This window comes from Eurypyga helias, unplaced genomic scaffold, assembly GCF_000690775.1.
Source record: "Eurypyga helias isolate BGI_N326 unplaced genomic scaffold, ASM69077v1 scaffold14877, whole genome shotgun sequence".
NCBI lineage: Eukaryota > Metazoa > Chordata > Aves > Eurypygiformes > Eurypygidae > Eurypyga > Eurypyga helias.
Window position 1 is genome coordinate 44,078 of NW_010261233.1, and position 14,007 is coordinate 58,084.

General features: G+C 38.9%; 1 protein-coding gene across 1 annotated transcript in view; it reads left to right on the top strand.

The window, feature by feature from the left end:
• LOC104512362 (laminin subunit alpha-2-like) overlaps positions 1-14,007 on the top strand; it is a gene marked incomplete at both ends in the record, with an annotated part of 60,858 nt that overhangs the window by 32,799 nt on the left and 14,052 nt on the right. The window contains 5 exons of the mRNA XM_010155309.1: positions 207-313; positions 1,287-1,550; positions 4,454-4,634; positions 7,995-8,131; positions 11,067-11,306. Coding sequence (XP_010153611.1) covers positions 207-313; positions 1,287-1,550; positions 4,454-4,634; positions 7,995-8,131; positions 11,067-11,306 — 929 coding nt within the window. The remainder of the gene's footprint in view (positions 1-206; positions 314-1,286; positions 1,551-4,453; positions 4,635-7,994; positions 8,132-11,066; positions 11,307-14,007) is intronic.

Here is a 14,007-nt window from a genome sequence, read left to right on the forward strand (position 1 = left end):
ATTTGGAGCAAAATTCCTCATTAATATGGGTAGGTTAATATCTGTTGTCACTGTATGGGAGTAACACCTTCCTGCTTTACTCAGGCCTCCCTTCTTGGCTTTCTCAGGGTGGCAAAAGCCATGCTGTAAACATCTGTCTATTAAAGATAGTTTCAGCAGCATGTGTATTTTACAAAATACACTGACAGCTCTTTCTTCCTCCGCAGCCTGCCACTGTCACGTCAATGGCTCCTTCTCGCAGATCTGTGACTCTCGGACAGGCCAGTGTGAGTGTAAAGCCAACGTGATTGGACGCCGGTGCAACATCTGCCAGGTGAGTGATAAGAAATGATGTTTTCTTTCACTTTTCTTCCCTGTTTCTCATAATTAAATACAGTTTGGGTTTGGATAGTTTTTCTTTTTTGCTAATTTTTCATTGTAAGAATATATATGGGTTGTTCTTACGGACAGAATGGTAAAATGGCTGTGTTTAAAATGTGTTCCAAAGATTTTCTGGAACAAAACACAGAGTGTTGCATGTAAATATATATTAAGCCTAACTGTACATACAAGTACATTTATGTGTGGTATGCACACTTTATATTCTGAATGCTTGTTATAAATAAGTTAAATTATTGCAGCTCTTGGGAAAAACCCCTCTAAAAGAGTTGCAAAATATCTGATAGCATTGATTTAAAAAAAAAAAGCAGGTTGCTAGTTTACTTCTGCTGTGAATGTTCTGGTTTTACAATTCTTTTTCTTAGGGGTTCTTCTTGTATTGTCCAAATAATGTATTCTTTTTTGGAGAAAGTGTCTTTTGCCTCACTGCTGTTTTGCTGTCTCATAAATCACTGCAAAAATGTGTCTCATACACTTTCACAGAGTTTTCTTTAGGCTGCTAAGGAATATGCTATAGCTAGCTTCATGTTTCTGTAGCTCAGCTTGAGCCTTGTGTCCTCAAAACACCTCTGTGTGTGTGTAATTTAAAGCACATAATTCTGCAGAAATCACAAGGATCGTTTTCGCCCTGTGTAAACTGTGTAATTTCTGAAGAGGTTTGCTCACACTGTATTTTCAACAGTATTTAAAGACTCTGTTAAAAAAAAAAGTTGGTATCTATGGAATTTGCATAGATTCCATAACTGACACAGAAAATATGTCAAGCTTGTTGATGTAATATTGCCAGTTGGTTGGAATTAATCCTTGCTTACTACTGTGTTTACTACTGCCTTTATTCCTGTGTTCTTTTATTTGCTCTAGTTTCTTTATCCTCACTTTCTAACTGTGTTTACTTTTCATTTTTAAAGCCCAGCTACTTCTGGGCCCCAGAAAAGCTGTTTTGTATACCCTGTGGCTGCAGCGCTTTAGGATCCATGTCACTGCAGTGTGATAAGTCAGGAAGATGTATCTGCAAATCAGGATTCAAGGGCAGACGCTGTGAAATCAGCAGACAGGTGCCTAAATTGAAAGAAAATGCACGAAGCAGTCAGCAGATCCGAGTCCCCCCTCGGAGATGGGGCGTCAGCAGTGCCAGTGGGTGCCCACGGGGTGCTTACCGGCCTGCTACTCCGGTAATCAGAAACTGTGTGCATTGCATGGGCTGGAATCTCATATTTGCTTGTGTTTGGAGCTCCCACAGGCTTGCTTTTTTAAATCTTAGATACATGTGCTACAATATACGAAATCACCAAGAAGCAGACACACTCAGGAGGACAGGCAGGCTTGTAGGATACTTCTCCACTCCTAGGGCTTCTCATAGTGCAAATGACAAAAATAGTCCAGAAGTGAAATACCAGAACAAGCCCAACAGCAGCATGCACAAAATGTTTGGGTGATGTACATACATCAGTGGGGTTTTCATGGCCTTCATCAGGGTAAGATTTCCTCTTATAACAATTCAAGAACCAGGAGCTTCAGGATTTTGCGAGAAGAACCAGCCCTAGAGGCAAAGCGTTAAGATCTGATCCTGAAATATCAAACATAACTGGTGTTAAAAGTTCTCATTAGTGAATATGGCCATTTTTAATGAGGTGAAGTGCCCATTATTTGAATGTAATACCCAAAATGACAGAAGCATTCATTGTTTTATCACATACCAACAAAACAATGTATTTCATAAAATGAAGCAATTATGCAGGTGCTTCTAACAGAGCAGTGTTTTAGGAATGTTGGGTTTTTCCCCTAAAATCCTCCACACTTATCACACCAGTTTGAAAAATACCTGGCAGCGTTTTCTCCTCCTCAGCCAGACTCTGGGACCCATGCCATGTTTGTTGTTATGGATTCCCTTGGAGAACATGAGCTTTTACCCATTTAGCATATCTTATGTGACAGTATTGCCCACACAAACACTCAACATACACTGATAAAGGGACACAATATAATGACATATTCAGAAGATTTTTGTACTTCCTCATCGTCATCCAGGTTTTATCTCTTGATCAATAAATGTGATTCTTAGAATCTATGTGTGTAAACCAGCTTCACTCAGGGATCGACTTGGGGGTTCATCTTGGAGGTTTGCATGACTGATCCAGATGTCTTTCACAGTGTGGAGCTCGTCACAGAATACAACCCAGCATGCCAGTGATCTTTTCTTCCTTCATGCAGTGTGGAGTGATAGTGTCTTAGACTTTTTCTGGCTTTCACCCTTATAACCATAATTTATTGGATCCTATCAAAGTTTCTGTTGAGAACTGAGCTGCATGCTGTGCATTGGTTACTTCACTGCATTAATCTGAATGGCTGTCCTGAGATTTTTGCATATTCACATTTCTGTGTGTTTCTTCCTGTGGAAAGGAAATCTTAAGAGATGTTCTATATATTTAATGGAACTTCGGAGTTTAATTACATGAGTTTGAGTATTTCTTTCTCTCTGATACACCATGTTTTGTCATGCAGAAGTATGTAATTGGCAAAACATTTCATTGTAGAATTTGCAAATGAAAATGAGACTAATTCTTTATTATAGGTATAATCAAGCATTTGCTTAGGTTCATATAATTCTTTGGGCCAAATTCTGACCCTAGATGTAGTCTTGTGTTCTGATACCTAGCAGCAGATTCTCCATGAGAATGTGGAACTTCAGTATTAATCTCAGAGATTAGATTTCAGGGCTTTTACATGGAAACCTGCTGAAGTCTCTGAGAATACACCTAACAAGGGGTTAGAGGTTCCAATGTGGAACAAATCCATGTAGAATGTAAGTCAGTGCAGCTCCACTGACTTGAAAAATCTGTACTGGTGTATAGTAGGTAAAAATCTAATACCACATGCCTGAGTCACATGGTAGTACATTGTAAAAGTTCATTTTGTAAATGAATTTTGTAAAAGTACATTTGTTCTATTTATATTTATTAGCAGTGATCTTTTTAATATGTCATTTTTAACAATTTGCTTTTCTAGCAAAGTCTCTAATAGATTTTTACTATTCAGTGTTGTAATACCAATTTCAAGTGAAGTTAATTATATGATGTGGATCTCAGTGTTCTCTGAAAATCATCATACCTGAAAAAAAGATGGAAAAATACTCCCATTTTAAGTCACTCTAGCTCAAGATGGTTCACAATTTGAATATCAAGTACAGTTTGCTCCTAGGGGCCACTGTTCGCTGGTGCAGTGAAATCCATCGGGTATGTTGGTTAAAAGCTTTGTGCAGAATATTACAATGTACAAATGAGTATCTCCATGCCTTTCTTTACAAGTATACATTTTTCACTCCACTAGTGGCATTAAGGAGGAAATTTATTACTATAGTTGATAACATATATTCTGATTCTATAGGAACTTTACAGTACTCAGTGCAAAAAGTGAAAATAAAGAATGAAAGTACAAGAGAAACAGAGGGTCATTGATTACATCTGTCTTAGTCTTAGACCAAACTAAAAGACATAGCTTTTATATTAAAAATAGACAATTCCCAGTATTTGCTTCTAATGTACAGAAATATGTAATATATATGCTCTTCTAAAGTTATTTCTAAGTATTCAGAAGAAATGCCCTCGAGTTATACTGTATACAGTCATTGCCCTTGGTCAGAGGAGATAAAAATCTAGTTATTGAGAGACTTTCCAGTTGAATCAATGTCCATTCATAGCTAAGAATTTGAATTCACTCTCTTAACAACAAACTCTGGCTGACATAATCTTAAAGCTCAGACACAGGACATGTATATGGCACTGACACACATTCCATTTCTTGTGGGAATTCTGCTTATGGAAACACAACCTCATAGGAAATTAGAACATCGCAGAACATTCATTATAACATCAGGTAATATCCTGAAATTTGTATTATTTTTCAGCTGTGTTTAGTGTCCTTACTCCAGTGTTTTACCACTACGATTCAATCTGTTAAGAGTAATATTTCAGTGATGAAGAGGAAAGAACCACCCTGATTTACCTACACTCATTTTTGACTATTTTCTCCTGGTAATCATTCAACGTGCTAACTGCTCTTCCTTTCTCTGCGGCAGCCTGAAACATTTGGCTTACAGTCTTCAAGAGGATGTGTTCCCTGCAACTGCAACTCTTTTGGTTCCAAGTCATTTGACTGTGATGGAGATGGACAGTGTTATTGCCAGCCTGGAGTGACAGGGAAGAAGTGTGACCGTTGTGCTCATGGATTTTACAACTTTGAAGAAGGAGGCTGTACTCGTATGTAAATTCTTTGCAGCCTATTGCATATTTATTTGTTTGTTTATTGATTTATTACTAAGATTCTAGTTTGGCTGGGCTTGGATTGCCTAAAAAATTTTCCTCATAGGTAGGTATTTCCATATACAGACCTGTAAATCAGTCAGTTGGCAAGGATGGTGATTGGTGAGAACAAAAGGCCCAAGCAATTAATGCTATTTTAAGGTCAGTTTATGGCTAGTCTACCATGTTTAGAAGAAACAGGAATGTCCTTTTCTCCAAGTACTTTCTGCCAAAAGAGTGCCTATGAAGTTCCTGTAATTTAGTTATGGTAAGAATGCCATAGAAGGCTGATTAAGGTGCTTGCCAAATCTCATTAGCTTGAAGGAATGGGAATGGAAAAATAAAGAAAAAGAAAATTCCCTTTGCTTCTAGTTCTATCCCAAACCTTTTCACTGTCTTGACATGGTTGATCCTTTTTAATCAATTTTCTACACAGTAATATTTAGAATCTTGCTTACTTGTATACTTTTTGTGTACAAGATCTTCAGATAAAATTCTCTACTATGTCCCTTGTGTAAACACATCAGAAGTATGCTTTTCTACATGCTGAAACTCTAGCACCAGACATAAATATTTCCAGCCACTTCTTTACGTTTATGTTTGCCTTTTTGGACGTTAGGTCAAACACTGAAATGAATGCTTCCTATCCTTAAAGCAGTACAAACACCTAGATCAAAAAGAACTTAATCCATATGTCTCTTCACGGGAAAATATCCCATCTTTGCCACAGAACTATATTTTTGAAGTCTCATGAACTCTTTTAGGTGTGATCATGGTAGATGTAGATAGTTGTTGAGTGTGGCTGGCTGCTGGGACACCAGAACGGTGATGGCTCTGCAGCATTTGTTACTGATGGCAGAGTGCTAGAAAGCCAACAGTATTGCTGGTACTATTCTTCAGGCAGAAGCTGTATTCTTCCCAGAAGCAGAAGTCACCATGCCAAGCAATCCTATTCCTCTTCCCTTCCCACCTGTAATGGCAGCAGAAGCAGCAAGCCTAGCTCTCTGCCTTATTTAACTCCCCTTTTTTTTTTCCTTATGGAAGGAGTATCAGGGCCTTGAGATCCACATCTGTGCAGTGAAATTCAATTAGTAGTAGTAATGCTGATCTCCTTTGAGCCCGGCTGGATTATAGAGCATATTTTTAAAAATTGCTCTTTGGTATTGTCTCCCATATAGGAAGGAAAGGCTCAGAAAATGTTTACCACCTTGAAAAGTTCAAACATGTTGGCACCTTGAGAAAGGGAAAGCTTGGGTCACGGGCTCACTTGAAGACAGACCTTGAAATAAAATGCACGTGTTATCTGGAGGCCTAAAACCCCTAAAATATATATGGAGGGAAAAAAATGCTATAGTTTATCTTCATCATTCTCTCTTATTCTAACTTTTCACAGTTTAAAAGCACATCACCACTGTGAAATACTACAAAATGTTTTTAATTTCATATGGTTGGGGAAGGAAAATGGGAGAGCAGTTAACAAGATTTCATATCACTGCTCTCTTGGCAGACATGAAATGACAGAGTTGAAGGAACAGTAATGAAATGAAGACATAGTGTAAATCCAAACAATGTTTTAAATAAGTGTATCTGCCTGTGGTCATCCAATATTTTAAACAACTGCGACAGCTAAAAATGTTCAGAAAATTCAGATTTTTAGAAGTTCCAGAGTTCATACAACAGACAGAGGAATTCTGTTTTCAAAATGCTGTTTTTTCCCCACTTATTTTTAGTAGGCTTTTATGTATTCCTTCAAATGACAAAAAGAAGAATTAAATTATAAATCACAGAAAATCAGAAATTTAATAAAAGTGTATCAAATCACGCTAGGAAGAGAGTGCACAGAAATGAATTCCGTAGTGACAGTTAAGTATCGAATAAAATATTGGACCTCTTTTATCTAGCATTTATCCAAAAAGAATATAATTTGATTTTTTTCTTGTCCAATAAAAAACCATAAAGCCTAAAAAAAAAATCCCCTCAAGCATCATCAGTTAGTGTTGACATTGTAGCAGCAAAGATACAAAAGAGATTTCTATTCCACTATTGCTTGCAACAAATATGTTGTATCTTTTCCATATTCTTTTTAATTATGAAAGTAAAACCACAAAAACAATTGCTGTATCACTTTCTTCCCCTCCATGCCATTTGAACCACTTTAGTGTAAGAACTGGAAGCCCATAGAAACAGCTGTCACATCCAAAAGCCTCAACCTCCCAATGAGAGGTGTATTCTGAAACATCTTTAAGCCACAGTGTAAACAAGAGTTTTATGTAGCGTGCCGAACGTCTTGCTCCTGGTGGGATGGAGGCAAAACTTACTACCTTCTTTGCATTGGTTACCTTATTTTCAAATCATTGATGGGGAAAAATAAAGGTCACTTCTTATTTGAACCTTAGATATAAGTCCTGTCTTCGCACATCTCGTTATCTACTTTGACTCCAGTATTTCATACAGTAAAGGCAATGAACATTATGTTACGCTGCCCTTTAAACAGCCCGAGGAACAAAGTATCACCAAGTCATGTAACATGGACAGTGCCTATGAAAATCACCACGCACCAGTTCTGCTCCTCCAGGCAATTAGGTGTCTTGTGCCCCATAACAGCTTATCGCTTACATACCTAGAATCTCCATTTGCTGCTGAGGAGTTGTTCCCTTAATGCTTTAAGAGCAAAGCCACTTTTGGAACCACTTCGAAAAGCCAAGTATTTTTAATTGAATAAAATCTGGAAAGAAACCCAGTTCACTGTGAAGATGGGCGTTGTTGGTGTTCTCCCAAGGCAGAATACGTGTAATCGAGGAAAAAAGGAATAGGATGGGAAAAAGAAACTGAAACACCTTTTTTTCCCTTTAAGAAAGGTCTGTTCACAGCAGCAGAAATTTCAGGAGGTTGGCTCAGATTGGTGGAAGAAGTTAAATAAACTGCAGGTTCCCTGCCTAGAGGGCTTAGATGCAGTCAGGTGGCTTCTTGCATGAGACTGTATCATCCCAGCAAGTGTACAGCGATACTCCTGCAGCCATGACACGAGTGCAACATCTCAGGCATGTCTGCACTTCTACAGGCAGCGCCTTTATTCTTCCCATTCTGTTCTCATTGCGATTCCTTCAGCCTCAGTTTAACCTGTGCTGCATTGCTCCTGGTTTTGGTTTCTCTGGGCTTAACCTACGTTTTGGGCCCCACTGTCTCCACCAAATAACTGGTTTTGCTGTACGGTAAAGGCTTTGGTGGAACGATCCTAACCCTGTTAGGGTCTGCTCTCCAGGTGTCACATAAAGGGGTAACTTTTTCTCTGCTTTATTTTTTTCTGTTCCCATGAAGCCTGTGAGTGTTCACGTTTTGGTAATAACTGTGATCCCATCAGTGGCCGCTGTATCTGCCCTCCCAATACTGTTGGAGAGATGTGTGACAAGTGTGCACCAAATTACTGGGGCCATAACATTGTCACTGGCTGCAAGGTGAGTGTATCTCTATTTTCTCTTCATGTGCTAGCTCTTCCCCATGAGGTAAATACATTAATTTGTAGCTGGGACATAATTTTAGGTTTCTAAGTCTTGGTTTGTCTCTGCATTGTGGATTTTGGTGTCAGACTGTGATGTAAATGTTGGTGATCAGTGACAGTGCCTTTGTGGAAGAAATTTACTTTGGCCCTAATTGTGATACCACTGGGAATTTGTACTTGAAGTTTACTTGAGAAGGGTTTGAACTTGTGCATAAAGGACAGTGAAGAGGGAATAAAAGAAACGGCCACCCAAGCTGTAAAATGCACTTTTTTCCTGTGTTCTTAAAGGGGAAATGAACCTTCTCATTAGCCTTTAAATCCTTCTTATTCCAGTGTTCGACACAGTTAAAAAAAAAATCAGAAGGGGAAGGAAGAAGGAAAACAATGGCAGTATGTCAAAGAGGCCATGAAAGCTGTTGTTAATGTCCTACTCTTGGGTTAAGGGGAACAGTATTAGGTTAAGGTTGTAAACTGGTGACAATGAATATTGTGCAAGGTTCAAATGCCTTCTCTCTGCCGTTCTCATTGATGATGAGGGAGTTACAGTACTGCTGCAGTTACTCCAAAAAGCTATGTCTTGTCTGAAGACCACGATGGCCATATATGCTATATGGCCATATAGCATTCATGCTCTTTCTTAAAAGGCTGTTTGTCATGTAGCTCAGGCTGCAAACTAATTATCAAGTATGATTCCTTTTTTATATGTATGGAAAACTCCTCTTGTGAAACCTCTGCTGTGCTCCTGTGATATAAACTCTTGGCTTCTGAAAGCGGCCTAATGAGGTTGAAGACCTCTGTTTGAGCTCTGGAGTATATATTCTCTGATTGTCTTTTATGTTAGTGCATTAGTATGGCAGTTTCATGGCACCATCTAAATTAATAATGATCTATCAGCCCACATCTCTTTCAGTACATTGCAGCTAATTTCTGCAAAACGGGACGTGAATCTCCTGCTCGCACTCTTTGTAGAAGATTTCCAGGGCTGTTGTAACTCAGGGGTGTAGAGACCGTGGTGTAAAACTGCTTGCTTGCAAAACAAACATAACATTTCATTGTAATTTAGGTTTTGATCTTGCATACCAAGCTATTTCAATGTATAGCAATCGATTTGCTTTCTAAGCTTTATGTTCAAATAAATCTTGTAGAATAAGTTTATTTCTGTCAGAAGGCTTTATTTCTTAGGTTAGGTAGTAGTCTAGTATTTAACCACTAGTTAAATAGTTTTTCTAGCATTCAGTAAAGATTGAATTTGAATGTTTCCTTTAAATAATCACCTTCTTTATAAATGGTCTGTTCAGATCAGAAGAAAGGTCCATTAACTATTTATGTTATAAACAGTTTTGCTTAGAGACTGAAACCACATTTTCCTCCTTTTTTTTGGCTTTGTGTCTTTAATTTTAGCAAGTCTATCCATGTCAGTTACTGTGGTAACCTGTACTACTGGCACTGAGTTTGCTTCTAAAAGCTGAACTTCTCCATATGAGATGCTGGTCACGGCAATGATCACAGCAAATGTCCTGTGCTGACTTTGCAGTACAGCCACAGTAATAGCACTGAGGGATTCTTCTGTTCTTTGGAAGCCTGCAGCTTTCCCTGCTACTTACTTCTGCACTCAATATCTAGACCCCCTGGCAAATCACCTATTTCTATCCTTACCTGCCTGCGCAAGTCTCATTCTGTGAGCAAGTTTACTTCCCAGTACGCAACATGACTAAATCTCTATCCCTTACTGTGTAAATTACTGTCATCTAAGAGTCCTATTTGTACAAAGCAGATAGTTACCTCTCTGATGGATGAGTAATAAGCATCGAACTAGATTCTTCTGGGACCACTGCCCTTGAGCAATTCCAGTTTTGGCAAAGTGGTATAAACATGCCCTGCAGGGAATTTACAGAGAAAGCACTTTGTAGAGAACGCTTACTGTTTTTTAACATAATTTCATTCGCAAAGTATCCCATTGTCTTGCACCTTTTGGATTTATTTGATTTCAGTACCTGTCTGGGTTTCAGCTGGGTTGGAGTTAATTTTCTTCCTAATAGCTGGTATAGTACTGTGTTCTGGACTTAGGATGAGAATGATGTTGATAAAACACTGATGTTTTAGTTGTTGCTGAGCAGTGCTTACACTAAGTGAGGGACTTTTCAACTTTTCATACTGCCCTGCCAGTGAGTAGGCTGGGGAAACACAAGAAGCTGGGAGGGGACACAGCCAGGACAGCTGACCCAAACTGTCAAAAGGGATATTCTACACAATATGACATCATAAACATAACATAAACATATTCTATACCATATGACATTATAAACATAACAAACATAATGATAAAACTGAGAGGGGGTTGGTCGGGGGTTGATGGTGATTGCTCAGGGGCTGGCTGGGCATCAGTCAGTGGGTGGTGAGCGATTGCATTGTGCATCACTTGTTTTGTGTATTCTTTTATCATTATTATCTTCCACTCCTTTTCTGTCCTGTTAAATTGTCTTAACCTCAACCCACAAGTTTTAACTTTCTCTTTTTCCCCACTTCTCTCCCCCATCTCAATGGGGAGGAGTAAGCAAACAACTGTGTGGTGTTTTCCTGCCTGCTGGGTTAAACCACAACACTGCCTAACTTATTAGTGATACGTAATGCCTGTTTAAAAAGGAAACAATGTTTTAAGTGTATTTAGTATAATTGCTTGACCTTTATTGAATAAAATTAAATGTCTGTCCTTATAATTGAGATATGTTACCTTCAGACAGTGGAAATTCACTGCTGTACTTTATTTATAGATACTTGAAAGAGATGAGTTGCTTTTTAGTGTGGGTTTTGGGTTTTGTTTGGTTTGGGGATTTTTTTTCTTTTTCTCAGAAGCACAATTGCAGTTTTCTCCCTGCTTCTTTCCTTTTTAGCCCTGTGACTGCAGCCTCATTGGAGCCCTGAGTTCTCAGTGTGACTTACATACAGGCTGTTGCTTCTGCCGCCCTGAATTCTCTGGGGATAAATGCACTGAATGCAGGTTGGGTTACTGGAATTATCCACAATGTGTCGGTTGTCAGTGCTTCCTGGCAGGGACTGAACCACAGAGCTGTGATACAGAAGAGTTGGGGAAGTGCTCATGCGTTGATCAGACTGGCCAATGCAGCTGCAAGGTAGGACAATGAAGGTTCTACGCTGATCTTTATAGCTGCTGAGGATTTTATTCCAAAATTCACTGACATTTATACTTGCCTGTTCCAACAACATATGCAAATAAATGTAGTTGGTTTTCATAGTGCATTTGCTAACTGCTGTGGGAGGAGTCTAACATAAAGAAAGATTTAAGTGTTTATCAGTTGCTTTTTCATACACTGATGCTTGCCAGGACAGTATCCTCTTAGGCGCTCTTCTCACTTTGTATTTCTTCCTGTTCTCGCAGAACTGTTGCCAATTTAACCCCATGCAACACAATTCTTGTTCAGATATTCAGCAAATTAAAAGCAAACACATCAGTAATAACAGCATGCCATAGTGCTCCTTCTTTATAGTACATTGACATAGAGGGAGTCAGTATTGATCATTTACTGAGTAGAATTCACTGCAGGAGTATCTCTACTTCTGAGTAGACTGCATCCAATTCAGGATCACTAAAGCAGAGACTTTTGGCATCGTCAGCCACAGCATTCTTATTTCTAATTGTTCTTGGAAGAACAGCACACATAAGCGATTTGAAAATTGGCTGGATTGCTGGGCTTAAAGGGCAATAATCAGTGGTTTGACATGCAGTTGGTAGCCAGCAGGCAGAGTACCCCAGAGCCAATACTTTCATCAGTGACACAGATGACTGAATTCACCATCAGCAGATTTCAGAATATTGCTGATTTGGAGGAGGTTGACATGCTGAACAGGAGAACTTCAGTGTAAAGGGTCCTTGAAAATCCTGATGATTGGGAAAATAAGAAGGTCATGAATTGGACTGGCATAACCCCTAGAATCAGTACAGTTTGGGAGGAAAAAGGCTGAGTGGTAATCCTACGGAAAAGCACACACAGGCTTTGGAGCAAACTGAATATAAGACAACCATGTGCTCTTATTGTAAATAAGGCAGACTGCCTGCTGAGCTGCATGCATTGATCGTACTGGCCCATGCAGCTGCAAGGTAAGACATCATGAAGAGCATGATCAGCAGAGGAAAGCCTTTATGTCCCTCAGTGCTGGTAAGACTGCACTTGGAAATGGTGTTCAGTTTTAGGACCTGATTCAAGAGTGTTCTGGAGAAACTGGAGACTATCCAGAGAAGGGCTACAGAGACTTACAGCAGATGGTATCTATGGATGTACTGACAGAGATGGAGTCTTAGTCTGCAAAAAGTAGAGGCTAAGAGAAAAATGCAATTGCAGCCTATAGCAACTTCAAAGAGTAGTTGATGGAGTCAGGTCCTTTCTGATAGTAGCAAAAGATGTGATAAAGGACAGGAGCTGCAAGTGGCAGCTTGAGAATTTTGAGTTGGACACTAGGGGAAAAAAAAATTACTGAGGGTTATGTAGCACTGGAACAGTTTATCCAGGAAGGTTGTGAAATTCTCATTCTTGGAGGTTTTCAAGAATTGACTAGAAAGAGGCATGGGTAACCTGATTGATAATAGTCCCACTTCAAGGAGGAGACCTTTAAAAGTGACCTCTAGATTCCTTCTGTGATTTTGATGCATTCTTTTTCAGTGACTATATTGACACAAAGAACTAATAAAATGGAAGGATGAATTTAAATTATTGAATTTCCAGGTAACTATTTTGTTAAAGGAGCACCAGCCACTTCATTCTGTGTTTAAAGGATAGACTCAATGGAGGAACTGTAGAACAGATTAGTTTTGAAGGGACCTGTGGAGGTCATCTAGTCCAGCATCTTGTTTAAAAGACATTGCTGAGGCAGTATTTCCAAGGATGAGGATTGTGCAAACTGCTTGACCACCATAAAATATAACCCCCCTGGGGTTTTTGAACAGAAAACATCATGTTCTCTTTCACAAATATGGATTCATTCGGTGGCGAGACCAAAGAAAACTGAAGGGAGTTGATCAGGTGGACAATCTGAGTAAAACTGAGCCTAATGATCAATGTGATTTGTCCTATGTCATCCTCTGAAATCTCAGTTCTTTCAGCCTCTGCCGATACTTGTTGTGCTCCAACCCCTCTAACCATCTCTCTGCCCCTTTTCTAAATTAGGTCCAGTATGTCAGTATCTTTCTTCCAGCTCTTGTGAGCACTAAGTAGAAAGGCAGGTGGTTTATGTCATTTTTTAACAGAAATGTTTCTTTGTTGTTTCTTTTAAGGCTAATATAGTTCTATGTTTCTATGAGTGCAAATTAACAGTATATATGGTGATTAATAATGATAAACTGCAGTTGACATGAAACAAAATGCAAAGCAAGTAAAAGTCATAATTTATGACAGAAAATGGACAAATAATACTGAATTATGTCAGCAGATGTTTCTTTTCCAGAATTTAAATCTAAGGTTGAATTTAAACCTAGGGTTGGTTAAGCTTTTGTGTAACTTTTTTGAAAGAGTTACATATTGAAGAAGCTAGATTTTTTATAAAATGGTAATCGTTCCCATTTAAACCTGCTGTTACAGCTGCAGAAATGAGCTTTCAAAGGCTCAGGAGCCCCTTTGTCAGTCCTGACAAAAAGCAGCAAAATCTAAGCTAAACTCAGTGTAGGCACATTTGCTTATAGAGTTATGGGTGGAAATGAGGGTTAAAAATGGTAAATCCTCAGGGATAATGTTGGTTTCCTGTATAAGCTTTGGAAAGTGGAATTTGTTTTTTGGATTGGCTTCTTCACATTACTTTAAAGATAAAAGGGGGGGGAGGGGG